Source organism: Salminus brasiliensis, chromosome 2 (genome assembly GCF_030463535.1).
Source record: "Salminus brasiliensis chromosome 2, fSalBra1.hap2, whole genome shotgun sequence".
Taxonomy (NCBI): Eukaryota; Metazoa; Chordata; class Actinopteri; order Characiformes; family Bryconidae; genus Salminus; species Salminus brasiliensis.
This window is the reverse complement of record NC_132879.1, coordinates 22,187,868-22,215,690: the sequence shown is the minus strand read 5'-3', so window position 1 is coordinate 22,215,690 and position 27,823 is coordinate 22,187,868. Positions and strand designations below refer to the sequence as shown.

General features: G+C 39.0%; 2 protein-coding genes across 2 annotated transcripts; one reads left to right on the top strand and one right to left on the bottom strand.

Moving 5' to 3' along the window:
- Nucleotides 1-808: 808 nt before the first annotated feature.
- Nucleotides 809-23,194, top strand: ccdc33 (coiled-coil domain containing 33). Its single transcript, XM_072670720.1, has 12 exons — nt 809-879; nt 13,421-13,492; nt 14,612-14,796; nt 14,878-14,944; nt 18,041-18,236; nt 19,733-19,821; nt 20,670-20,801; nt 21,450-21,543; nt 21,882-22,006; nt 22,322-22,411; nt 22,527-22,643; nt 22,800-23,194. The coding sequence occupies exons 2-12, from the start codon at nt 13,448-13,450 to the stop codon at nt 22,860-22,862; spliced, it is 1,203 nt and encodes a 400-aa protein (XP_072526821.1). The 5' UTR covers nt 809-879; nt 13,421-13,447; the 3' UTR covers nt 22,863-23,194.
- On the bottom strand, nt 23,150-27,823 carry cyp11a1.2 (cytochrome P450 family 11 subfamily A member 1, tandem duplicate 2). Its single transcript, XM_072670730.1, has 9 exons — nt 27,537-27,823; nt 27,053-27,208; nt 26,776-26,975; nt 25,816-26,019; nt 25,318-25,478; nt 25,073-25,239; nt 24,111-24,189; nt 23,808-23,999; nt 23,150-23,272 (listed from the first exon to the last, which is right to left on the bottom strand). The coding sequence occupies exons 1-9, from the start codon at nt 27,812-27,814 to the stop codon at nt 23,150-23,152; spliced, it is 1,560 nt and encodes a 519-aa protein (XP_072526831.1). The 5' UTR covers nt 27,815-27,823.

Genomic DNA, 27,823 nt, shown 5'->3' with positions numbered 1-27,823 from the left:
GCAATGCTCTGAGGAACTGCAACAAACTGCAAAAAGAACTGCATCACTCTCTATAGGCCTCAGTTAGCATGTTCAAGTTCATGACAGTACAGTAAAAAAAGATTTAAAAAAAAAATGTCTTGTCTGGAAAGGGTTGCCAGGACAAAGACTCTTAAAAAAAAAAAAGGAACATGACAACATGACTTAAGTTAGCAAATGTGCATCTGAGCTTATTTTGCAGCCACAGCACCTGGGTATCCTGTTATTGAGTTGACCATTAGCTGCTTTGTAGTCTAAAGTATTCGAGTTAAATGTCAGGCCATCTACCCAGTAGCTAAAGCTTGGCCCAAATTGGGTCATGCAACAGAACAATGATCCCAAGCACACCAGAAAATCTACAACAGAGTGGCCAATTGAGATGTTGTGGTGGGGCCTTGAGAGCGCTGTGTATAAATGAATGCGCACAAAACTAAATGAACTGAAGGAACATGGTAAAAAAAAGCCCTCCAGAGTGTTAGGAAAGATTGATAAAGTCATACAGAAAAACATTACTTCTAGTTATTGCTATTCTCTATTTTTTACATTTTGGTGCCAGAGACCACAGGGCACCTTCATAGGTCTAGTAGATTAAGCTGTGGCAAGCAGATAATGTGTTTTGCATTTGTCTTCTCTCTTCCTGAAATGTACTTTATTTTGTTCTTTTGTTCTTTCTTTCTCTCTAAGCGTCCGGATTTGATGCTGAGTCAAGTGGACTTTAGTCAAATGTCTGTGGAACCACAGCTTGAGGGTCAGATTTTCTTCTCTCCAGAACAAGGAGGGATTGGGGCTCCTGATTCAGCTCTGGAATTAAGCCTACAGCTGGAGAGGACTGACGGTGGCCACACCCTACAGCAGACCACTGTAAGTCAACTCTTTTTCCACTCCTCCTCTCCATCTATAGGAGACCACCACACCCTACTGTGAGTCTCCTCCCCTTTTCGTTTTACACCACTCTTCTATATCTCCCCGTCTTCCATCTTCTGGGTAAGATTGGAGTGCCGTAATTGCAGACACATATATATGTATTGCCTAGTATTTTTGCAATGCCCCATTCTAAGGAAGGCTGAATTTGGCATTAACTCTGTATTGATTGATTAAGAAACACGATGGCTGTCAAAAGCTGCACGATTGAGGTTGGTCAATATTCACACTGAGTACAAATTTCTAATTCATCAAGCCTCCTTATGTTGTATTGATTTTCTTCAGATTGAATGCCTTGAAAAGAATCTGATTACCCTTTTCCCCAGTAGTCTAAAACAATGGTCGCTTCATGGATGAAATATACATTTGTCTGCCCTTCCAGAAAGGACAGTAGGAAATAGAGCGCAGAAGAGATTTTCTGACCATATATGGTAGTATTACTTCAACTCTATGCTGTGTGTAGCTAAGTGGATTACCTATATTACTCAAAAAGAAAAACAGTGGCGCTTTTCAGACCAATTGCCTAAAATAAAATATTTTTGCAGATTAAAGCATTCTCTTGAGTTTGAGTAACACAGTATTATCCAAGCACTATTAGTTACCCAACCTCCTTAATATTAGCCCTGCGCTGGAGCTCAGCCTTGTTTCGTGATAAATCCTTTATGTATTTTTTATTGGCAGGCATGTGGTATTCCCAGCAGGAAAAGCCCAGGGTTCAGATGTGGAATAATGTATGCCGTCTGGGCCCCACTAGCACAGGAATGTACAGTAATTTAGAGACACACATACACAAATCCACAGAAGCCACCCCCCACCACACCCCCACGCACACATACGCATGCCTGGGGTAGACGGAGACATATTATGAATAATAATAATACTGATGGAGGTGCATGTGCTCTACTCATGGACCATTCACCAGGACAGTGCAGTAGTATGTGTCTCCAGCTGACTGCCCTGTGGGACTGGCCCTCTGCCTACAAGGCTGAAAAGGAAGAACAGAGCTGTATGGGCACACAGTGACATCTAGTGGAGGATACAAAATTCTGGCTGTGCTCTCAATGATTCTGAGCACCTTTTTCCTGTTTGTGGTGGTTTAGTTCTTTCCACTGCCCACTGAGTCTTCAGTTAGTACTAATACAAAGCAAAATGAAACATTGGCAAGTTAAAGCACCTTAAATATAGTCAGTACATCCAATTTACCTTATTTTGGGCTATTTATTCAATTGCTAGACATTTTCACTTAGTGACACTACTAAGACAAATAGTCTTACTACATTAGCCAGTAATTATGACTTGCTTCTTGAAAGAATTGCTAAAGAAGGTAAAATGATCTCCAAGAGTAGATCACATCCATGAAAAAGTCCTCAAATAGACGGAATAGTTATTCACTTTCTTACAATTGTTTTATAATAGATACCTTACTTGTAATGCTTTTGTTTGCTAAGATTTCATGTTTTGCATGTCTTTCAATCTTCATTAGAATTCGTGGACCTGGTCAATAGTTGCTGCTCAGCCAGGGCTTTCAAAATTGCGCACGATAGTCTGTGCAGTGTGTTCAAGTCATTCCAGCATAAAACCAACGGATATTCTGTGTAAGCGAAGCCAACAGACTGCTGGCCTTGAGAGACAATGGCAGAGTCAAGCTGGAGGGTGTGCATGCGAGAGGGAGTGTGTGTAGGCGTGTGTATGTGTGGAGGTGTAGCATAGTTGGATGCTGAAGTCAGACGGCAAAGCTGTAGCTATGGATATGAGTCCATTTAGAGAACACATTCAGACGCTCAAGGCTGATCTTTGTTGGAAATTCCTATAAGTGCCTACAGCAGCCAGGGCGGCATCACAACGCAACAGCATGTTTGTCTAGCACCAGTCTGTGTATTGAATACTGATGTGAAGTGTCTCTAGAGAAACCTATGTTTGCTTTTACAACACTCTCTCCTATCTCTGTGGTAATAGTGGGCTTTGGCTTCAGTTTTGGAGTATATTTTGTATATAGTGGCGTATTGGTGCTGGTGTCAGAATATAACAGATTTATAACAGATATACACTGATTTTCAGTTTTAATGACTTTGATACAGAACAAAAAAACTGGCGAAATTTGGACATATATAAATGTAGTGGTGGGAAATCTGACACTATTTTATCACATTGTGATTAATTTTGTTATTGTTATACGCAATACACTTTTTCAGAGCACGTCTGGATATTGGCATTGCTTAACCCTTTTGAAAGTACAGTAAGTTTCTGGTTGATATAGTTTCATTGGTAGGATTCTAATGTTTGGCTTTACATTAAACAATGTATGCTTGCCAGTCTTACAGGTCACACATTTACATGTTTTAAGCTCTGTGTGCTGGTGTAAATGACAAAGAAGAGAATTGAAAACGTTAGTTAATCTCTGAGTCCTCGTTTAAATGCTCAATAGACACGGAAATGAAGTTTCCCTCGTGCTATTTTATAAAACTTTGCACAAAAGTTTTGCTTTGCCTCTGGTAATTTAACCTCCTTGCCACATAACCTCGGTAGAACACTTGTTACACAAAATTCAGTGTCAATTTATGATCATGTACACAAACGTGGCTGCCTTCACAAGGCTGAAGTTAAACTGTAGCTTCTTACTGGTCAGGATGATCACCCCACCCCAACCTGCACCATCATTCCAGAGAACACAGTTCCACTGGTCCCCAGCGTAATGCTGAAGGTACACTTTATACCCCTGTTAGCCCAGGCCTGGCATTAGGCATGGTGCCTGTAGGTTCATGGTTATCTGCTCTTTTGGCAATACAGTCCTGTACCATTGGCAGTACTTCTCTATAGGGACTAGACAAGCTTTGTGTATGTGCATTTGCACATATATTTTTATTGTATTGGTTTGTTTTTATTTGTTTTTTTGAACCTGTTAAAGGGTGTACACAAACCACCGCTGGTAGGGCCCATCGCTACTTCGAATAGATGGTTGTTTTGTCCTTGTCTTGTGTAAATGAATAGAGAATTTAAAGTGTCTGACGGTCTCCTTGGCTGCTGTTTCTTAGACAGCATCATTAGAACCTGTGTTATCTGGCTTATTTACTGCTGTTTGGAGCAGCAGCAGTTTAGCCCAGCTCCTGTGCTGCTCTGATAACAGTCTCCTGTGACTCACAGAGGAGAGGAGGGAGGGAGGGAGGGACAGATTTGGCTTTTTGGGCTGCTTTGAAGCACCAGGGATGAATCTGTATCCGTTTACAGCAGCTGTGAGAGAGAGTGAGAGAGAGAGGGAGAGAAATGGGGGGTTGGATATTGAGACATTTAACAGGAGCCCCTCCTATCCGCTATGTGAATGCCCTTGTCTTCACCCCTTGCACACGCATTAACTGCTTCACAATCAGGCCGTCCTGCCGTTCACCTGAATTGTCCACTCTGTCCCATGAGTTCAGTGTGGTCTAATGGGCTCCTCTCTTCTACTATCTGTTCATCTTAACATACTCTGAGCAGGGCTACTGGATTGTAAATCAGGAGGAAGACATCAGCAGAATAAAGGAGGGGTCAAAGGTTATCCAGCCCTCCCCACACTGATCCTTTTTTAATCTACATTTAGCAGTCATGTATTCGTTCTGCTGTAGGAGCGGGTTTATTACTTTCAATTGGAGAAATTGATTCTCTGTATTTGTGCTCACGCAGCCAGTAGCCACTAATACAGTTACTGGAAGTGGTTTAATTGCAATTACTTTATGGAATTACATGTTGGAATATTTACATGTATTGTTGTCCACATATCGTGGGAAAATGCAGATATGTCTTTTATATAAAAACATGATATAATGCATCCTTATTTACTGGAAAGGTTTATTGTTTTAGGGATTATTATTGCATGTGCCTACTGGGATGTTACATTTATGTTCAACTTTTCATTAATACTAATAAATATAAAGTATATATGTGTGTGCATTTTTTAGCTGTTGTAGATATATATTTATCTGAAGCATGTAATATACATGCGGAATGCATATAATGCATAATAATAATGTGGAAGCATAAATAGTAGTGTTAAACGGCTTCCGGTTGTGTTGTAAACAATGGCTGAGGCTACTGCCCATTCTTAAATACACCCAACACACTTACCAGAGTTTCCACTTCATGTGTCACTTTTAACGAGGCACCCGGGTTAAACTGAACCGGAGATGCAGGGTTAAATGGTGGGGCAGATTTATTCATATTTGTGATTAAAATAGCTTAACTCGCTTATGTTTACACAGATATAGTGGAATAAATTAACCTGCTGGATGTTACTTTTTATTGATCTCGGCGATGAGCTCAATAAAAAAACAGCATGCTACATTACACGTGCAAGACAAATGTTTTTAACCTTTTGCGCTACATGCTTTGGCCAAAACAAACTAGCCTTTCGTCCATGTTTGAGACAGTTCCAGACATGTTAACTGCCTTCCTGTTGGCTGTGCTGAAGCCCAAAGATAATTTTTGAGGAATGCTGAAGACTGCTGAGCGCTCTGTTAAATGGTGCAGGCTGACGACACAGTGACTGTAAGAAAGATCTATATTGAGTCATTTCGGCCACAGCCATGCTGGGTGTGGCTGTGTTTGTGCCTCCGGCGGCCTTGTGCAGCCTGTGCATGTCTCTCTCCGTTCTTCTTATCTTATGATATTGTTGTAAACTACGCAAAAAACACCACTGCCCATATCGAAATGTGAAATTACCGTCAACCCAGCATCCACAGAAGCAACTGAATTCCTCTTTTTGTCGTATTGCACTAGAATTTAAGAGCAGTTTGTATCTCTCCTTGTTGTTTATTAATTTAAACGAATTCTATTACTTTCATGTGTGACCTACAGCTTTTGCTTTCAACCCGTGTGTTTTATTGCCACAGCACAATCCCTCCTAAGCAGTAAATCAAGGCTTTTCTGCTTTCTACTGATATGCTCAGAAAGAACACAAAAAATTATTAGGCACCAGTTTGGTCCGTTCACAATGTCTTTTGGGATATGATTATGCAACTAATTGAATTTCTGCACAGCCGTAGTCTTAGATGAGTTTGCATTTTGGAAGCTGTGCCTTCTAACTGGATTTAGCCGCCATCTATTGTCTGTGAATGACTGATGCACTGTGATGTTTCATTTATTGCTTTATGGAGCCCACTAAACTCTGCATATCTAAGCTAAAGTGCTTCCTTGAAAGGAGGCAGCAATAAATTATTTCCCACATTCAAAAAGGCCTCTGATCGGAATTCAATCTCACTCACAGACCTGCTAAACCATGAAGTATCAGTTATCATCCACTCCCAACCAACCTCCAACCACTATTAATCTCCCAGACATGCTGGAGTCTGCATCATTGGCAAGGGCAAGTACGTTTGTGTGCAGGTGAATGTGCATGCTCCCCAAAAGTCCTCTCTGGATATCTTCATTTTAATTTCCATTCTGTTTTCAAAAGGTCCTTAAAACCCTGTCTTAGACAAACAGATAGATATATAACATTGTTTTGACAGTAAAACACAAATCTGCATTTTCAAGTGCATGTTAGTACACAAACACTATGCCTGTTGGGCATGAAAAGCTTTTTTCAGCAGCAGGTTGGCATGCGTAAATGTCACACTCCGTGTAAGCCATTAAGCTATGCTTGTATTGCACTTTGCAAAGGTCACAGAAGCCCTGTGGGAAAAGCTGGGTGCAACAGTTGACTGTGTACCAGCAGGAGAAAGTAGAATGTGGAATGAAATTCTGATGTATTTTACCAATCCATGGCGTGGCTTTGTTGGGTGCCATTGTCTAAAGCTACTCTTACTTTCTGTCATGTTAAGTGAAGTACCTGTTATCTTTTGCTGAAGAAGTCAGCTTATATACTATGGAAAATCACTTATATATTTCACTGACTGTAATGGGGAGAATACCTGCTCTGTCACTTGCATTATGGACTCTTCACACATTTTAAATACACACAAAATTAAATTACGTCTGCTGGGAAAATTTTCTCATATGGTGCTTTAGGCCTATCCGAATACCCTAGCTGCTTTTTTAGTAAGGCAGCTTTACTTATGAATATATACACTGCAGTAGCATGCTGTGACAAGGTGGCACAACCAGCATTTATACCTACAGCTGTCACTGACACCAAGAGCGACGTCTATATGTCTATCTTTGGGTCAATTCATGCTCAGAGGTGGTGCTGTATGCTACCGTTTCTTTACAGAGTAAAAGCCCAAGATTACAGTTTCTTTAAGAACATCTGTTTTTTATACATTGGTCCACATCACTGCTTGAGATTTGAGGTAGGTCCTTGAGACAACATTTAAAGTGCCTTACTGTCTTATTTTAAGACCCGGATGGGATTTTATCTGTTTTGTAAAGAGCATCAGAGTGTAAAAGGATATATACTGCTGTGGATCAGTTTATTTTAATTATGACAGATTTTACACAGTAATAATACTAGTCAAGTACACATGTACTGCAACCACCCTCCCTCCTTGTAAATTATTTATGCATGTGTGTGTATATATATATTGTTTCTATCACCAGAATTATATCACCTGAATGACTTTGATTACCTTAGCTATTAGCTATTTATTTATGTAGAAGGTTTAAAAAAAATAGGCAGAAATCTTTAAGGCTAATTTACACAAAGACTATGTTTAGATGCCATAGATGTGAGGGTTTTAAGCCTGTTAGTTATAACTCAGTTTAAGTGCAGTTCATTAAGCATTTTGGGACATTTCTGCTAAGTTTATGAGAAACAAGTTTTTTGATGTTTTTGGTGTAAATCACAGGGCAAGCTGATGAGTGTAGATCTCAGGGTTATTTCTGCATCCTGTTGAAGGAAGAGGATGTTCTGGCTTTTTATGTTACTCAGTGCTTTTAAAAATAATTCAGCCTTCAAATAGTGCTACATTAGCAGAAATATTAAGCATCTGCTTTGCCGTGGTACACTGTATTACCTACAAAGTTTATGCAGTGTACTACTGATTACATGAGTTTGTATTTAATTACTGTGCATGCACATCCTTGCATGTGTTAGGCCTAATCAATGCCTAGACATAGCATTTATTTAACTCAAATGGGAACAATGTTACTGTCTTTGCCTACTGCTTTAAAATTAACTAAGAAAATATAAATGATCTGCTTGCCTGGCTGCAAAGAAATCAGAATCCACTTTACAAATACAATTTTGACCAGTGCATCTTTAATTATTACCAATAGGAGTTTAAGATATATATATATCCATTTCAAGGTTTTAAATGATGCTGTTGATTTATTTAATTTGTAGAAATGGCATAGTCATTTTATTTCTCTGTAAATATGAGCCTTGGTTGAGGGTTTTTTTTTTGTTGTTGTTGTTTTTTTGGACAGCAGACAGATTACAAGCTATTCAATGGCATGTCCTTCACCCAGGCCGCTGTCCTTGACACTTACGTGCTGTACACAATCTCAGTGTGCTTCCTCCCAAACATCCACACACACAAATTCCACTGATGTGTTTTCCTTTGCTGACACTGCATTATTAAGATTTTGCCTTGGCTTCTTGTCCCACATGGGAATGTCATGATTTAATTTACGAGCTGCAGCATAGCCAATCTAAGCCAAACAATAGGGTGTAGATTGATTTAGGGCATGGTAATGTTGTTTCAGGTTATTAGATATGAATTAGGATCAGTCACTGGACCTCCCATGTTCATGATCACAGTTCATTCGGGTCATTTCATTTGATTAATTAAATTAAAGGAGCTGTCTCATGAAACTAAGATCATTTATTTGAGAGTGATGCTGGCTGAAAAATGTAGGTGTATGTATTTTGTCATACACTGATATCCTGCCATGTCAGGCAGCTGAATGGGAGACTGCTAAGTTATCAGCATCTTTTGTGATATATTTAAAAAATGTCAGATTTTAGGAAGAAAGTTCAAACATCACGAGCGTGTTTGTGGTGTGAATCACAGGGAACACGGATGATCTCCAGGTGATTTCTGCATCCTGTTGAAGGAAGAGGATGTTCTGAGTCAAAGATTTTAATAATACACTTGGCCTTCAAGTACCATTACATTGTTATTCACATGTTCAGTGTTTATATCATTCCGTAGCATTCTGTAAACAACGTTTGGTGGTATGTTTCCTCATGCCCTGCATACGTCATTTATACAGTCTTATGCAAAAGTTTGGACACCTTCGGCCAAATGACACCTTGTATTTATTTGCTTGTTTAGAAATAGAACTAAACACAGCCTCTGTAGCTAATCAAACAAAACACACATTTTTTCAGTGAATCCAAAGGTACAATTACTGTGTCCTTCCTAACAAATACTAAATCATCAATGTGGTCTGTGCTAGTTTGAAAAAACCCTAGTGTTGCAAGTGTTGCAAGGCCGCAAATTGTTTTTTGCTTTTTGCAAATCAGGCATGAGGAACATCACCAAATATAATAAGGAACCATCATCTGAATCAAATTTCCAGACTTTAAACATTGTGCCCCACCCACAAGGCCCCTCTCAACATCTGTCTAAAGATTAGCCAAGTCTTTTCAGCTTGTTGTTTTCAACAGTGTGGAATGCAATTAAGAAACTGCAGTTCGGGGGAACTGTGGAGGTCAAGATGAGATCTGGAAGACCCAAAAAATGCTAAGAAAGGCAAATCAAAACTCCCACATAACGGCCTAGAACCTGCATAAGAGTTTAGCTGAGTCAAGAAGGTGGTTCACTGTTTCACTGTACATATCTACATATTCTATTTTAGCTCATCTTTAGTGGTCTAGTATTTATTTTATTTTATGAAGTAGGTATTACATGACTGCGATGGCTTCATCCTAATGTGGGTGCCGGAACAGAGCCACAGCCGTCTACAGTTGGGCCACTTTTGACCAAGCATTAAAATTTTACATGGTTGGTTGCATGTGGACCGCATGTGGCCCGAAGTTCAATTGCCATGGCAAACCTTAGGAGTTCTATATTTGATCTAGTTCTGTTGCAAAATCCTATTGTTATTACCAGAACTTACCTGTAAATGCCTTAACTGGGCTGCATTGGACCCAGAATGTTCTGCAAACTACAGAATTTGTATGGGAATGCTTTTTAGAGTGGAAAATTGTTTGATATTGAATGTTATTAGAAACAATGTTTTTAGCCTCTTTTTGCCACCTCTTTAAAAGGCAGGCATTTTGCTTTACTTGTAAAATACTGCCGTTAGTGTGTCTGTTGTGTGTCTTAGGCGTTAGTTGGGTTGAAGTAATGTCATGGTAAGACCGATCATTCTGATCTTCACTGCAGGCCCCTGCTTCAACCCTCACTAGTCTGTCCGGTGTGCATCATAGAAACACACCACCTTTGTGTTTTGGTGCTTTTCCTTTTTTTGGGACAATATTAGTGATAACAAAAGGCACAATCTGATAAAGTTGTGTGTGTGAAAATAAATGTGTAAACAAATGAAAGAGCTGAATGGAGAGTCAGGAAGGGGAGAAATCAATCCATAGTGGAATCAGAGAGATTGATATGAGATGGGAATATAATGCAGAAGGACATGTTGAGGAGGCAGTGGATAGAGGGAACTGCAGATAGAGGCAGGATGTAGAGGGGGCTCTGGGGACTCTGGGGACACAGCCCTGTTCTGACAGGCTAATTGAGCTCCATGTGGCGGCAGACTTGAGCCTGTCACTCTTCTGAAGGCCCATTTGCTGCATTTAGCAGCCTGTGTCCTGAATACTGATGCAGGGATAAGAGCCAAGCCTCCAAGCAATGAGCTCACAGTGCAATCAGTGAACCGTCTGGAGTCATAGCACTCTTACCCTGTCTGTCTCTCTTTCTCTCTCTCTCTCTCTCTCTCTCTCTCTCTCCCTCTCTCTTCCATCTCTCTTTATCTTTCAGCGTATGTCTCCCTCCCCCTTTATCTTTGTGTATCTTTCTCTTGTATCTCTCTCCTCCTCTGTTTCTCTGTAGGTCTCTCTCTCTCTCTCTCTCTCTCTCCCCTCTTCCTCACCTCCTCCTTCCTCTCTCAGGCAGAGTACATAGCTGTGAGCACTGTGTGAATTATTAATCATGGATTAAAGCACTCAATTATGAAAATACTGTTTATCTTTTCGAAATTACGTGGATGAATCCTTATCATTTTAAGCCTCAAATCTGTTGTCTGGGAAAAACTTCCAGATAATTCCAAAATTAGATTTTAAAGAAAGGTGTTTTTTTTTTTGTATTCTTAAGAGACAGAAGCCAAGTATTGTTTACTGTGGTATGATTACAGTGGTGTGGCTTCATTAAGAGTTTTAACACTCATGATTGTGTGTGTGTGTGTGTGTATGTTTGGGACAGATTGTGTGGGTAAGCATTTGCATAGATGAGAAATGTGTCATTTGTGACTAGGCATCTCGGACATTGCTATTGGCTGTGTTCTCATTGGAAGAGAAGGGCCGCAGGGTCTCTTTCTTCACTGTCGCTATGCGACCTACCAGCCATTCGGCTAGCTCCGTGCTCATGTGGTTTCGCTCACATTGGAATTGTGAGTGGATTGTACTGATGTGACTGTTTACACCAAATGAAAGCTGATGCTGCATTGGATGTTAATTAAGATTGAACAGAAGGGAAGTGTGTGGAGAAAGAAGTTCTAATTCTAATTACTATCTAATTCTAATTATATTAATAGATAATAATTCCATTATTATCATTCTTAATGGTCAATTTCAGAATTACAGAATTGTCCATGATATTGTTTATGTATTGCAAAATGTTTAATCTGAAAAGAAAGACTAAATACAATTATTTGCCCCTTGCTACAGCTACCATCAGATGGTACCATCATGGAAAACCATTACCATCAGGCTAAGATGTGTTTTCATGTCTGATTCAGCTAAAGCATAACAGAAGCTTTGCTCAAATCACCACAGACTATATGTAGTTTCTAACTATTTGCACTAGTGTCCATTTCTGTGTTTTTTCCAATACAGATTGTTCCCCTCAAATTAAAGCTGAAATCCTGCACATCTTGTTTTGTTTTACTGCTTTGCAGAATACTCGCATAAATGTCAGATGAACTCTGTGAATATTGATTTGTATTACCTTGCGTCATGGAGAGCGGAACATCTTGTATTCAGAAGCTAACAGGTATCTTGGGGTGCTGCCAGCTGCGCTCAGAATGAGGAACAAGCCCTCCCAGCATGATCACTGCACACCAACAATCACCCCTCATCAATCTACTGTTGCAAAGAGAGGCCAGTCATCTGCACTCTAGCGCTGGGGGGCAGGACCTTTGATTGGACATTAGTGATTGTACATAGACTTTCATTATGAAACACATTCGTTTAAAAATTCATGTGGCCTTCGCATGCAGAATTAGCTGAAACACATCCGCTGTGCTGTGGTGCAGTATATTTAAAGCAACATTGTCATTTTTACTGTAAAATAACATTTGTAATAACTTCTTGGTTCAGCACACTGCTTACTGCACTATGTATCTTTGGAGAAGTGGGCAGGAAAACGCTTGTGAGAGCTGCATAACATTGCATGACCTGAATACCTTGTAAAATCCTGCAATATCACTTTTACGCCTCAGTTCAAGTGCTTCTTTCACTTCAGATGCCGGTTTCTCTCAGCTTATTCAGAAATACATGTGTAAAGCGTGTCTTTAAGAGTGCATTACATTTCCCAACTGTAGGGGCAACACAGGAGCAGAAATAGCAATTTCTTGGTATTATAGCCAACTCACTTATTGATGCTTTATGAGAAAGGCCAGCACTTATGTATATATGTATTTATTATTAATTTAGAAATCGGTAAATGCAACAATGTAAAATATAAATATTGCTGATACAAGCCCTATAAAAAAACATTTTTGAATATGTTAAAAGGTAGATGGCAGATGTCTTTTTCTATAGATTTAAAAGTTTTAAGTTACAAAACAGAAAAAATATACTGTGCAGGTAAAATAAAAAATGTGCTGTTTATGTTGGTTAGATGAACGCAGGTTTGGTTCCTGACTTATTTGTGAACTCCAGTCACTGTATGGATTTGTTCAGTTCCACCAGCAGCTCACCTGATTTTTAGGCATTTAATGAAGGAATTGATTTGCAAAACTAGGGATTGGGTGGTAACTATTAGTCTTCTAATGAATTCCTCAACAAGACATTTTACACATTAAATAACTGTGCAATGTTTATTTAGTTGTATATTTTCTATTCTTTGTGTTTTTTAAGTACAAGTAAACCGTTACTGCCATTTAGTAGCCTTACAACAATCATATTATTTTCTTAGATGGGTTTTTGCTCAGGACTGTGTATTTTATACCTTTTTATACCTTTATTCTGGAAAACAACTTCCTTTATAGTGAGAAGCAACACATGAAAATAAAAGCTGATAGTTTTTACTGCACTTATTGCAGTTGCTAAGCAGGGCTTATGTTGTGGAAACAGGCTGGTTTCAGCCTCTGTACTTTCATTCTCATTAGCTCTCTCTCTCTCTCTCTCTCTCTCTCTCTCTCTCTCTCTCTCTCTCATTTTACTCTGTATTTCACATTCAAACAGTTCCTTCATACAGAATCCTACAGTCCCATGCAGACCTCTAAGGAACCAAAGGTGCTCCCCACTACTAGACAGGTATGCTGTGCGTAACAGAAAAGGCAAGACAAGGTTGTGTTTATTTGCAGGGGGTGGGCTGTTTTTAGTTACAGTCATATATTGAACTACTCGTTTCTGCCATATAACGCACGTGAGTAAGTGTCATCCCTGACAACCGTGACTTTGAGCTTTGAGACATGTTAAACTTACTGAGAGTGAAGGAGAAATAAGTCCCGTTTATCTGGATTGCTGTGGAGGTCCACTGTGTTTGAGCTTTCAGAATGAATGTGTTTTACAGGCCATTCACAAGAGCTGTAAGTATTACTGCAGAGAATACTTTTATTGTAGCTGTAGTTTAATTAGATAAGCACATTTCTTGCACTAGTAAGTTAAGGATACATACATGTATGTATGTGTAATGAAAGTATATTTGTAATATATATATATATATATATATATATATATATATATATATATATATATATATATATATATATATACATGGATATTCTGCGTATCTGGGTTTACAAAAGTTGTTAGCTACTCTATAAGCAAAAAAGGCACATATAAAATGCTGGAAAAAAGGTTCAGCATAATTTTAACATCTTAAAATATATTTTTTTAAAAATTCTAATTCATCAGAGAACCACCTAAAAAACGTTTTCCAAAAACATGTACACTGGAAAATTATTTAAGCATCCATATAATTCATTGAGCTGTTATGGTTCTTTATAGAACCATTGCCTAAATTTACCTAAAGAACCCTTGAAGAACCCTTTTAAAGAGTGTATCGATCTACATTGTGTGTCCAAATGTTTATGTGTTTCTAATGAATGCATTTGACTAATTTAAGTTGCTCCCATTGCTGACACATGTTCACATGGTGGGGATGAGGTGGAGTGATGATCATCCAACGTCATGACCTCACTACTGCTCTTTTCGCTAAATGCCATCCTCACAGCAATGCTCCACAATTTAGTAGAAAGCCTCCAACATAAACAGGATAAACTTTCAGAAGAAACAATAAATGAGCAGGTGTCTTAATAATATTGCCCAACGCTTTTCAAACCACAGTTACAATACATGCAAATTAGATATTAAACAAATTACCCAAACTGGTTTCAGGGTATTTCTTATGTTCTATATTGTTCTACCCAGCTCCAGAGGGATGGCTATGATCTGCCAGCATATTATGCTCTTGCCCAGATCCTCCCAGAATATCAGCATCTGCTGAAAATACCCAAAGCTCCTCAAAAGAGCAAAGGAGAACCAGGAGAGCAGAAGAAGAGCCAGACGTCATCAGAGCTCAACCAAACATTTGAAATCCAATCTCCAGCTAAAGGGTGAGCTGCCTGCACACAGGCATGATCAGTGAGCATTAATGAAGTCAGAGTCGTCATTTTCTTTTTATGTAAATATTTTAGGCTTCCAGTGGCAGATGTTCAATGCGATGACCCACATGTTGCTGAGATCAACGAACATCAAACAAAAGTAAGTTTATTAAGAGGATTATTGCTTAATAACTCTCTGCATTCTAAGTTTTTGCTGAAAATGTCCAAGGTTGGGAGGCATACTTGGCATGTAAAGATTTTTTTCCTTTAAACAATTGATTGAAAGTTAGGAATCTGCATGTTTAGCTGAATTCATCTGTTTTTCACATTGCACAACAATTTGTGATTGTCTGCGACCTCTAATACCTGTGAGATGTATAGATCTATCATCTAGGAGATATTTCTCTCCTCCCCACCTTCTCCTCTGTCATTGGGGGATTCACAGGCACAGTTTGAAAAGATTAACATTTACAGACCTTTTGTGCATGTTTTAAATGCATAAATTAAAATATTGATCAAATTTACACACCTCATAAGCACACGAGACACACAGTGCATTTTATTGGCGTTGGTATATTGATGTTTTTGTGATTTGTATAAATTAGATGCCCACAGTAGTCCAAAGTGATATATTATCAAAATCTAAAAACAAAACACTATATTTATAGACTATTATAGATCCTTTGGAGACAATCACCTTCTCTTTAACTAGCATCCAATAACTTATACAGAATGTAATAGATGCTATAAAATGCTCATTTTAAAGCTGAAACTAACACTGACCTTAACTTCAACCTATACCGTACTACTAATGTAAAGCCTGATATTGTTGTATTAATGTGTATTAAATAGTTTTCAAACACTTTAAGCATCTTTTGATGGTTTGAATGGAACGGCTACTTCCCGAGTGCTGCTACAAGTAAACTACAAGCTACGTTTATGAGCCACGTTTGTTTTTCAGAGTTCACTATCTTTATTTATGCAACAAAAATATCATATGATTCTGGGATACTGTGAGATTTAAGGGAAAATATCATGATAATGAATGTCATGCAGACCACCCAGCACTAGCCAACAGAAGACTGCATAAAAAAAAAGTAGAGGGAGTACATTGACATTTATTTCATCAGCATTCAGTCATCACACTGGCCCCCCAAGAGTGTGAGAGATCCATGTGTCTTTTTCCTGAAGCAACAATAACCACTGTGTGGGGGGCTTGTTGTTTTTGCCATTGAACATTGAAGAATCATTGGGGGCCCCTCTCTCTGTCTTTCTCTGTCCTTTGTCTTTTCTCCCACTATTCACTCTTTTATTCGACAAAAAATGATTTATTGTTAGGCCCCTCCTCTCTGCTCCTTCTGTCCCCTCCCCCCAGCAAGTCCCCAGTCTCTGGTCTCATCACCAAGTCATGATTCTCACCTTGCGTGTGCGCCCTTTCAATTAGGCTCTCAATTTCACCCAGAGGACCCAGGGGAACCAGTGCCGCACTGGCCCAGATTGGAATCTTCTAATCGGTTACGTTTTCTCCTCCCCTTCCTGGCCCTCCACCACTGTCCACCTGCACCCCCCTGTTCCTTATCCTTATGCATGTGAAGCCTGAATGATGGACAGAGGGTGTGTAAGAATGAGGATTTCACATCTATGAGCTAGTACATGAACACAATTAACACAATAGCACAAAGGCAGGCCAAGACATACAATGCACCAAGCCGTCCTTTGCTTCATTCAGTGTAAGGCTGACCAGCAGTGCTATTCTTCAAGGGGGTTATAATGAAGTAGTTGTAACAAAGGCAGTCAGGCATGTGGAAGCCAAATGTGCTGAGACACAGTGTCAGGCAGGTGGACACAGAAACTGTACACCAAGCATTCTTTCTGTGTTTTCATTCTTAATATGTACAATTCTGAAGGCATTTTACCCTGTAGTATGAACTTGTTTGGCCTCTTTTTAATCAGAATATTTATTAAAAACATTCATTGTAACCCCACGATCAACCTTTTTTTTCACTGTCAAATTGCAAATTTACAGTGACTGTAGTACTTGTTAGTTCATCCATTGAACGACCCTAACTGGGTATGTCAACCAGCTGGTTGACTTGAGTATCTGCTTCCTGAATGGGTCATCAGAAAAAAAAAAAGAAAGAAATAAAAAGAAATTGTTCAATGAGGATCCATGAACAAAATTTTAACAATATGTATACAATACATATACACTACATATACACAACACAATATATACACTCACACCTAGTCACAGTCACACCAAGAAATAACAAGACTATTACAAGACTATACAAGGCTATATTTATTCTTGTTATATATTCTTGTTATTTCTTGGTGTGACTGTTTAAGTCATTTACAAACTAAAAAAGGCAGTCAGTACCTTCATGAATATTCTTTACAAACATATTTTTAAGACAGTAACCACATGTAAAATGTAAAAGAAACAAAACAATCAACTTCCCCTTTAAGCCCTCTCTGGCTGCATAATCTTTCCAGCTTTGTTTAGAGGTGAGGCCGTGAACAGGCCAGCATATCACATTGAGCCATGTTGTTGTGTTAAAGGGATTTTACACTGCAAGATGCACCTTTTAGCCAAATCCCTGTACACATCCACTTGTAATGTAAAAAACCCAAGGCAGATCTACAATGCCACAACCATAAAGAATGGATTACTGTCAGAGCTGAGTTTCTCCTGAACATCTCTCACTTTATCTTCAGCATGACTCCAGCATGGTGTAATAAATGAATGTGAATTGAGCAGACACTGAAACCGGCTCAGACAAACAAAGCATAAAGAGAGACGTGTGTTAATCCCAGTTTGGCAGTGTGAAGCACGTCTGGCCTTATCTTAGTGTGTGAGACATTGACGCTATGAGGACATCTAGTGAATAGATGCTGTAACTGCTGTCACCTGACCATTAGGTTGTTTATCCTTAGTTCTGTTCATGTCTCTGAGTGTATTAAGTGTAGACTTGATTGTAACGAATTGTGAAGAATGAAAATTACCTGTTTCTGGAACATTTATTAGTTTCTAATAGTTTGTTTTGGATGACATTTTTTGAGAACCTAAGGAAGTTAGCATTGTGCCAGATGACTACAGGTTGCACAGTCCTTGGCCTTTACCTGATCTCTTCTGCATTGCCCTTGGGAAGAGGACCTAAGTTGCTGCAGGGCTACTGTGACATGGAAACCATTCATGGATTTGCACTGAATTGCGCATAATAAAAGCAAACCTTGATTTATTCTTCTCCATCAGGAGCTGGAAAACTACCGTACTGCAATGTGTAAGATGGCTGAGGACATCCTTGCTCTGCGCTCTAAGGTGACCAGTCTAGAAGCGGAGAATAGCCAGTTGCGCAGTGAGCTCTCTCTGCACCAAGACCTTGGCTGGACCCTGCTGGATGACACCGACATTGATGTCATGACCAAGACTGAGATCACAGACAGAATTAGTAGAACATCCTCCTTCTTTATTTATCCTTTTGATCATACACTATATGTCCAAAAGTTTGCAGACACCTCTTCTAATGAATCCATGAATAATTTAAGTTGCACCCATTACTGACACAGATGTGCAAATGCACAAACACAAAACAGGCTTTATACCCCTCTAGCCAGGGGTGGACTAGAGGAGTATAAAGGGGTGGTGGTCATCCAACATCCTCTCCGACATCACTAACACCCTTGTCACTGAATGCAATCAAATCATCACAGCAAGACTCCAAAACCTAGTAGAAAGCTTTACATAGAGGGTAGAGACAGTTACTCTAACAAAAGCAGAATAAACTTTTTTTTTTCTTTTTTTTTTTTTTTTTAATATCCTTGATTTTGGAAGAAACAATGAGTGAGTGGGTGTCCCAATACTTTTGCCCACATAGTGTATCTATAGATCCTTTGCTGTCTACATCTGATTTGTTTAAATGTACTAAAAGAACACTTTTATGCCTAGTAATATAATAATGACAATAATATTACTACTATTGCTAATAATAATAATAATAATAATAATAATAATAATAATAATAATGCTTAAAAGTACTTTGCATATGCTGTAAAGTATAGTAAAGGCCTATATTGTTATTCTGACTGTCCTTTGCAAAATATGGCTTAAAAGATGAATTAACTCTCAATTCTAAATTAAACTATCAATTAGATAATCATCTTTAAATGATCTCATTTAAACTTCCCACACAAGGGTGGGGAACTCATGTCAGAAGTTGCTGACACAACCACATGGTTCCTCCTCATAAAAAAGGGAACTCGATTAGTAAAATCAGGTTTTATTGAGCACAGTTGGAACAAATACCTGCAGTTACCTGCCCAGTCCAATATCCATGCTGTAAAAAGCCTGTCCTTTCTGAAAGTTCTCCCCACAGTAGGTTCACTAAGTGGCCCTAAATGCAGGTGTGATTTTCAGAAGGAAGTTGAAGGTGCTCTTTGCTAATCTATGTGGCTGTCTTACCCTCAGTGGATTGTGCTGTGGTTTGATAAGACTGCTCATTTAGTGCAGAGTCTGATAAGTAGTCAGGGCTTTATCTCCTGAAGGACAGTGAGCGACACACACACAGCAACTCACAAGGCCTTTGCTTGACGGAAGCTTCAGAGACCCTTTAAGGCCATCAAAGCAAGGATTTAATTTTGTTACTGTGGGAAATTCATCAGTGCATTTTTTTGAGCTTTAGATAGTCTTAAAAGATTCAGTAGCAAAGTTTGAAGCTGTAAATATTTCCTCTCTTCCATCGCCGTGCAATTAAGTGCTGTTCGTCCACCTTTGGAATGCTTCTAAAATAGTTTGTGACTATTAAACATTCCTAAAGTCGTAAATGATGTAGCAAAATGTATTTGTTTCCATTATTTATTAAGGTGCTTTATGCTTTTGGCCTTGAATCCTCTCTTGTTTGTAAGTTCTCTCTTTAACCAACACTTCTATGGTATGTTGTTTTGTCAGTTTCTCTGAAGACCAAGTTGGCCAGTGAGAGCAGTAAAGCTGCAGAACAGAGAGATAAGATTCAACGACTTCAGAACGAGCTCATCAGGGTAAGTTGCAATATTAAGACCAGTCTCTCATACTGGCTGTATCAAAGTGCCAGTGGGCTGTGGCCATTTGCATGGGTGGTTTCCTGCAGCTTTAAAGAGATTACCCATTGACTGCCTGCCACGCCTCTATTATATTGGCTGAATTGAAGGAAATGCTGTACTGAATAATACATCAATGATCTTTGCTCAAGGCCATTGATTGCATAAGGTCATTTGGTTCATTGTGTTTTCATAGCATATTCCACAGCACTTTCACCTCCATTTCAGATCATTAACCCTTACCCTTATTCGTACTTTGTAAATTACTTAATTACATAATTTAGAATAAGCACATCATTACTATCATTATTTATGTAATACCAATAATACTTGTGTCAGTTTTGATCCAAACTCTGGCCTTTATTGAGACAATGGTGAAGTCTTTATACTTAATCAATGCAGAACACTGTTCTCTGGGTTTACTGCAGCTAAAATGTTGATTCATCAGTTTTGGTTTACCTCCAGTTTTGGTACACAGGGATTCTCACTTTCATCAGAATTGTGACTTTGGAAAGCTTGACTGGATAGCCAAATATATCTAAAATAGCTTCTGCTGTTGAAGATTATTTATTATTTATATATAACTTGGAAGGTCTCAGTGCACTTGTATGGGTGTATGTATGTATGTTTCCTTTTTTCTCAGAGAGTGTCATTTATTACTAGGTTGGATATTTGTTAAGCCAATTATGAAAATAAAAATGTTTCAGTGTCAAAATATGCATTATAACTTTCATCTTTCAAACCATTTTTTCAGTACAGTGTGTAGGAGGGTTAATTACTCTTTTTTTGTTCTTGTTCTTCTGTTGTAGAAAAATGACAGTGAGAAGGAGTTAGTGTTGCTGAAGCAGGCTCACCAACAGCAGCAGGCTGTGCTCCTGCGATATCAGGGACGCATCAGGAAATTTGCAGGGCTGGAAGCTACAGTTCGCCAACAAGAGAAGGTACCAGCCTACATGTTGCAGACCATCTATCAACAGCTCATCTCATCAACTTGTTTTGTGTTAGGGATGCAGTGAAATGAGAATTGTAGGCCAATGATGTTATCTGATATTTTTCATGTACATACTGGTCAATGCTGTTACAAAAGTGGGAACTACATCTACCTGGATTGGCATTATGGAGAAAAGTAATATTTATTTATAGAAAGTTAGAAATGCAATATTGTTTCAGGAATCTCCACTGTCTAACTCTGCTGTCAAACTCCTCAACAGCTCTTGACCGTGCCAGCCACCCTTCAACCCTCATTATACTGTTTTTATTGAATTATTTATTGAATCATTGGTCAGCTTGGCATCAACCCGTCTGCATACACTCAATTTGCTTCTTATCTCCTCATTAATTAATGGCTTGTACTGTACTTCTTTCTTGCCTAATTTGCATGTCAGAGACTTCTGACATCTGCTCACAGATATTGAATGTATTGTCTTTGTTCTGCCTTTTAGCACATTTCATAACTGCACATCTTTCATACCTTAGTTTTGTCTGTTTACTGTATGATATTTATAGTTCTATCATGTTGTTGATTATAAGTGTCTCAATTCCCATCTCAGTTATATGTGATATTGCATTTCTCTTTGTTCACTTCTTAGATTATTGAAAGGATGGAGAAGCTGCTGGACACAAAGCTCAGAGAAAGGAATAAAGAAAACGCAGAGAGGAAGAAAGCAGTCTTCAAACACAAAGGTGTGTCCACCACAGAGAGAATATTCCTGATCTCTAATGAACTCAGTTAGCAGACAAAATGCCTGTGGTCTGCTATTAACCCACCAGGATAGAAATGCACTTACATTTTAATTGAGCATCGACATGGCATGGCATTATGTGCGGCTCTTCAAATGGAGTAATGATTGCTTCAGGATTGATTTGATGCTATAATGTCAGTGTATAAATCAGTGATTTGCGGTGTTGGATGAATGGTGGCACACCCTAAAAGTGTACTGTTCTGGAAAAAAAAAGTGTGGTAAGAAAATGAAGCTGATAAAGCTGTCCTTTAGTGAGTGTGTGTGGTTGTGCATGTGCAGACGATGAGGAGAGCAAAAGAAGAGAGATTGAGTCTGTGCTGGCAGCAGAAAACTCTCGCCTCAGAGAGGAACTTGAGAGGCTCCGCCATCAGCCACCAGCTGTTATTATACAACAACCTGCCCAGGTGGACCTCACCACACACACTCTTTTTGTAGTTGACATACTTGAACAAATGGTCGCTGTCATGCGAAAACCTTGTATCTCCAAATTATGCAACATTTTTATTGGTTCATTTATTATGAAATTTGACACAATGTAAAGAACAACTATCAGATTCAAATTATTAAAATGTGAAAAACTGATAAAGATATAAGATATAAGGTTTTTATGTGACAGCAACAATATGCATGTCCAAGTATATTTATATATATATTTATATATATATTTATATAATATATATAATATATAATATATTTTATTTAAATATTTTACTGGTTAGATAGAGCAGCCTTTTTCAGACAGCGAGAAACTAAGGCTGTTGGGGCAGCTAGAGAGAGCAGAGGCCTACATCCACACACTGGAAAAACAGGTGTTTCTCGATCATTTTAATGATCACATAAATGCTGAAATTTTCATCCTATATCTCCCTTGTGTCCATTGAGTTCATGTATGCATCCCAAAGCTAAATCAGTGTCATTTTCCAGCTTGAGGAGAATGCCAGACAGTGGGGGAGAGAAAAGCAGGACATGTTGCTCAGGCTCAGTGAATATGATCACGGATTCACGCTTACTTCAACAATGATCCAGCATGACCTTCCACCGGTCAGTATGTAGTCTCGAGATCAATATTTTACATAAATTGACATAATGTGAAATCACATCGACATGCTTTTAAAACGAAACAAAATAAGCTCTTGCTGTTTATGAAGATGTTTTATGGCAAACATTAACATTTTACTTTTCTTTTTCTTTTTAAAGAAAAATGTTTCAGACTCTGTTTTGAGACTTGTGCAACACAGACAACTGGACCCTATGAAGTGACTCGGTTCCACATTATAATATTTGAAGTGTTATTTGACAATTAAAACAATATTGCATTTAATACAGTGAAATGAAGCACATACCACCTGTAATTCTTCATTCCTGATGCATTTACAATGTGTCATAGACAAACTGTAGTAATTTAGCAAAGTAGGTCTTAATTCTACACTGATAAATTAAAACATTATATTGGTACCTTCTGGAAGTTTTATTAGATTCCTCTAATAAAAAGGTCAGTCACACAACCTCCAACCAAAGTCTCCAAGCCACTTTCATCCAGTGTGCAGCTATCTGGAGCTGTGTAGAGGCTTTATAGTTAACAGAATGGGTTTCTCCGGGATCAGAATGAGCTCAAACTTGCTCCTCACCTCTACCTGCCTCTGTTTCTCAATCCTGAAGTTCTCCAGCATCTGTAGAAGCAGGAACAAGCATACAGTATACAGGTGATTACACACATCACATGGGTCAGTCTCATCAGACATTACATTTTAGGGAGATACATGTAATATCGTTTTTGCCATTAAATACAGAGAATATATATATAATATATATAATCTGATATAATGGTTAACATGTTCTTTGTTTACATGTTAACCATTAAATTATCCATTAATTAAAAAATATTAGATGGAATTTTCCATTAAGTGACAGTGAATTTGTGACTATGAACCTAATGAATGTAATAGTAGTACTGTGAGACTACAAAGATTTTAAATAATTAGTGCCCAGAATGATGCTAACTGTAGATGTGTTTAGAATTAAGTTATATTAAATGTTACAATGACATTTAAAGAATGCTTTATATTAAAGATATTAGTATAACTCTACACTGATATAAGCCATATTTGTATAAAAAGTGTGTGTGTGTGTGTATGTATATATATATATATATATATATATATATATATATATATATATATAAATAAAATCAGTAACCAAACTGACATGAATGAGGAAGAGCTGCATCTCTGTCTCTGCAATCCTGCGTCCGAGGCACTGGCGAGGGCCAAACCCGAAACCCAAGCCTCTGAAGTAATGACTCTCATTCCTCAGCCAGCGAGAGGGCAGATACTGCTCTGGCCGAGGGAAGGTACAGTGGTCTCTGCCCATAGCGTACAATCCCAGCTGTACTAACGTCTGATAAACACACATACAAAGACCCAAATGAGACATAAAGCAGTACAGCTTTACAGGAGAGAGAACACTCTTTATCATCGTTCTGATGGAGGTTATATCGATGTGACCTACCCCAGAAGGAATATGGTAATTTTGGATCACAGTGTCTTCAGTGGTGTATCTTTGCAGGCTTACAGCAACAGGATGTAGCCTTAAAGGAGAAAGAAAAACAATAGTTGACAGGAATATGTTGAGGTGCTGTAGAATTTTACAGACGGCTTTACAAGAATACATTAATCTTATTTTTCATTGAACTCCTAGATAACTGCTCATTTCCAAGTGCCAAGTGCCATAGAGAAGACCTCCATTGATGAAACAATGAAGTAGGGACTTGCCTCATGTCTGTTTTTTTAACAGTCTTTCAGTCTAGGGCAAGCTCTAATGAAAGCTAGAAAAATGGTAAAATATGGTACATATGGTAATATGATGATGTTGATAATAGAGAGCAGTGCCAATCTCCACCAAACTCTAAAATCTAACGCCAGCCAACAAAATATTTTACTATCCAACATCCCTTCCTCTAAAACAACCCACTCCCTCTCAACCTCAGCTGAATCCAAAACCTGGATCCAAAAACACATCAATATATTCTTTAACCAATAAAACTTGAGAAAGCCAAACCTGAGGCTTTCTCAACAAGTGATTAGGAGCCTGGCTAAAAGCTAACCTGGCTACAAGCTTTTTGGTTTAGACTGAGAGGAAAGCAACACTGTCCGGTAATAATAATTACAGCGTTATTGTTGTAGTGTTAAGATTCTTTAATATGTCGCTTCTCTAACAACATAAACCAGCCAATAATTTCAGAGCTGATCCTTTTTCAGGGTAATAACAAGGTTGTAAATAGGCTTGTTAAATGACATCTGATCTTTTTTTCTACCAACCAAAGTTACTCACTGACTGATGCATCAAAGAAAAAAATAGACATTTTTTCATCAGTGGTATTTGTAGTCTAATACAGATTTTAATAGTTGTACTGTCTAACATTGATGGGATGAGCAGCACGCTAGCTTTGGATTCACTGTGCCTTCACATACCTGAGTGTTTCTTTTAGAGCTCCTTTCAGCAGCGGCACCATTTTCAGCATCTGCAGTGTGTCTCCCTGTGAAGCAGTGCGAGCAGCAGTGATCTCTGCCCTCAACTCCTCTTGGAGGTCAGGGTGCCGTGCTAGCTCATAGAGTGTCCACAGCAGAGTGATGGAGGTCTGAAACATGTACCAAGAGCATCAGTACCATCATGCAGTGATTGCTTTAACATAATGATGTATGTTTATAAATCTTACTGTGTCAACTCCTCCAGCCATCAGCTCAGTCACACTGGCCTTGATTTCCTCAATGGACAGACGATCAAGCATCAGTAGACTGGCCAGCACCCCATGGTATTTGTCCTGGGTTCCGGACTCCTTCCGAAGCTGCCTATAGATGTTTTGGATACAGCGATCCGCTTTGGAGGCCCAAATGAATGCAGTAGATGAATTGAACTGATGAGCCTAATGGTCTTTTGATATTCTATCCTATTATAGTATTCATCAGAGCCCTATAAAAGACTATATTATGACCTCAGAACACTGATTTAACCTTTGCATATCTGACAACACCTGTGAATATTTCTTGATGAATAAACCCATTAAAACAATTCAGAATCTTACATTATCATGCATAAAAAGAAAAAAGATTTTTCCTTATTTAAGTTACTTTTATGTGTGTTTTAACAACTTCAGCAACTTAAAAGTTCTTTCTCATACAGGGTTTTGTTTTGTTCCTTTTTGAATCGCTCCTACCATGGTTGAAGATGCCATCCCAGGCGTCCACATGGTCCTTCCACACTTTGGCTCCAAGCCGGCGCAACAGGGCAGGGGGTATGTACAGCATGGGGCAGGTGGACTTAAACATTAGAGTTATGCAGTCTATAAAGTGCTGGGCCTCTGGATCAATGTAGTCCAACAGCAGCCCCAGCCGTTCTCCATACAGCACTGCACTCACAGCTGAGGGGAAGCATTCACAGAACAAACTGAGTGAACTCACTGGAAAGGCAAGTCACTGCTCCTCCGCCCTCAACTTTAATGTATTTGTGTTCCCTAACTTGGAGGATCTCAAACTGGTTCTAAGGTTTTTATAGGTGGCCCACAGTTTTGCTCCATGCCTCTGTGTTGGGAGTTTGAATATGTGGCCCATATGTGAACTCCTGCCTCTGATGCATGGAGTTCTGAAATTTAAGCAAAGTTTGGGAGGGGTACAATGCCTGAAGATTCTACTTCTCCAATCTAACATCTCATAAATTTCCAACTTCCCATAAACGTATAAAGAAGGTGAGAAGGTGGGGGTGGGGTTAAAAACCTTGACCTGAAACATAGAGGGTTACCAACTACCAATCTATCTCCTTACCAAAACTCAGTCCAATCTCTCAGTCCTACCTCTGTCTGTCAAGCGGTGAGGGTCCAGCCTTCTAGCTCAAGGCAGAAGCTTACAAGGCTATGTTGTCAGAGCCAGAGTCATTACAGTCATATAAACTCTTCCTGTATTACAGTCATACACTGAAGGCATAATCTGAACTCGCAAAAGTACTTCCAGAGCTTGTTGAAGCTGAATCAGCCTACAGGGGGTATAAAGTAGAGACTGGCCACTGGTTCAAAATGGGAATTACCAGGGAACAAAACTGTAAAGTGGCATTATACCAGAACTAATATTCACAACCACTGATTATAGTGTAATGATGAATCATGTAATGGGACAATCCTTACATTCCAATGCATACTTGAAGAGCTCATGGGAGAGATCTGTGGTCCACTTATTTTGGCCACTTCTTTCAATCTTTTTATGGACTCGTGCTACAAAGTCCTGGCCCACCTCGTCCAGAAGTGGCACAAAGTTTCCCTGTACCTTGGGCGAGATCACCTCCCGGTTCAGAATCATTCTGTTAGATCTCCAGTCCTCTCCATCCCTAAAAAGACAAACAGGTGTACATCTAAACAGGTGTACATGCTCAGAAATACAAAAGCATAATGTGAGGAGACATACTTGAGAAGAATGCCATATTTACGGTTCCTGTAGTCCCTATAGGAGGTCCAAGGCTCCACTCGAAGCCTCTTGGGATAGTGACCCTCTGCTTTGAATAAGATAGCAGCGTCCTCGGGATTGATAATGTTCACACTTTCATAGTATCCGATTTTCTCCCTGGAAATATGGATTATTTTAATATACAGTGTTCTTATACTGTGTGAAGAGTAGGAAAAGTTCATGCTATCACTCATGAGCTACTTTTTTAGGCTAAGTCCAGGATTTATCATTGTAAGGTGTAATTCTGAGAACAGATCCTTTACTTTGTCATGTTCTACAACAGTATGTCTATGGAGAAGACATATGCAGTTCACTGTTTTAAAGCAGGCAGCTTTATAAGATCCTGAAGTGCATCCTGGAATGACTTGTAAAAGCACATTTAAATACGAACAGCAATACTTATTCTTAAATTAGAGAGATTTATGTTGAAAAGCAGCAAATTTACCTATAAATTGGCCCAAAGGTGTTGAAGTTGTGCACCATAACGTGATGGATGTTCCTGAAGCCGTCCATTTTCCAGAAGCTGTAGAGATTGACAAGGCTGTTCTTCCACAGCCCTGGGATTTCGCTGAAAGGTCGGACAGTGGAGCCGTTTTCCGAGAACTGCTGGTCTCTTGCTGTGGATACACTCCCACTGTGGCATGCTCTGACCTGGCCTGGACACTCCAGCATAGCCAGGGACTGAGCCCCAGAGCTGAACCACACTCTCCACCTTACTGCCATCACTGCCAG

Coding starts and splice junctions, on each gene's coding strand:
- cyp11a1.2 (XM_072670730.1), bottom strand. CDS start 27,814: ATGGCAGTAAGGTGGAGAGTGTGGTTCAGCTCTGGGGCTCAGTCCCTG. Junction 26,976..27,052: donor AAATATGGCATTCTTCTCAA/GTATGTCTCCTC, acceptor TTGTCTTTTTAG/GGATGGAGAGGACTGGAGAT. Junction 24,190..25,072: donor GCTCTAAAAGAAACACTCAG/GTATGTGAAGGC, acceptor TTCTCCTTTAAG/GCTACATCCTGTTGCTGTAA.
- ccdc33 (XM_072670720.1), top strand. CDS start 13,448: ATGCAGACCTCTAAGGAACCAAAGGTGCTCCCCACTACTAGACAG. Junction 14,797..14,877: donor ATCCAATCTCCAGCTAAAGG/GTGAGCTGCCTG, acceptor TAAATATTTTAG/GCTTCCAGTGGCAGATGTTC. Junction 22,644..22,799: donor TCCAGCATGACCTTCCACCG/GTCAGTATGTAG, acceptor TTCTTTTTAAAG/AAAAATGTTTCAGACTCTGT.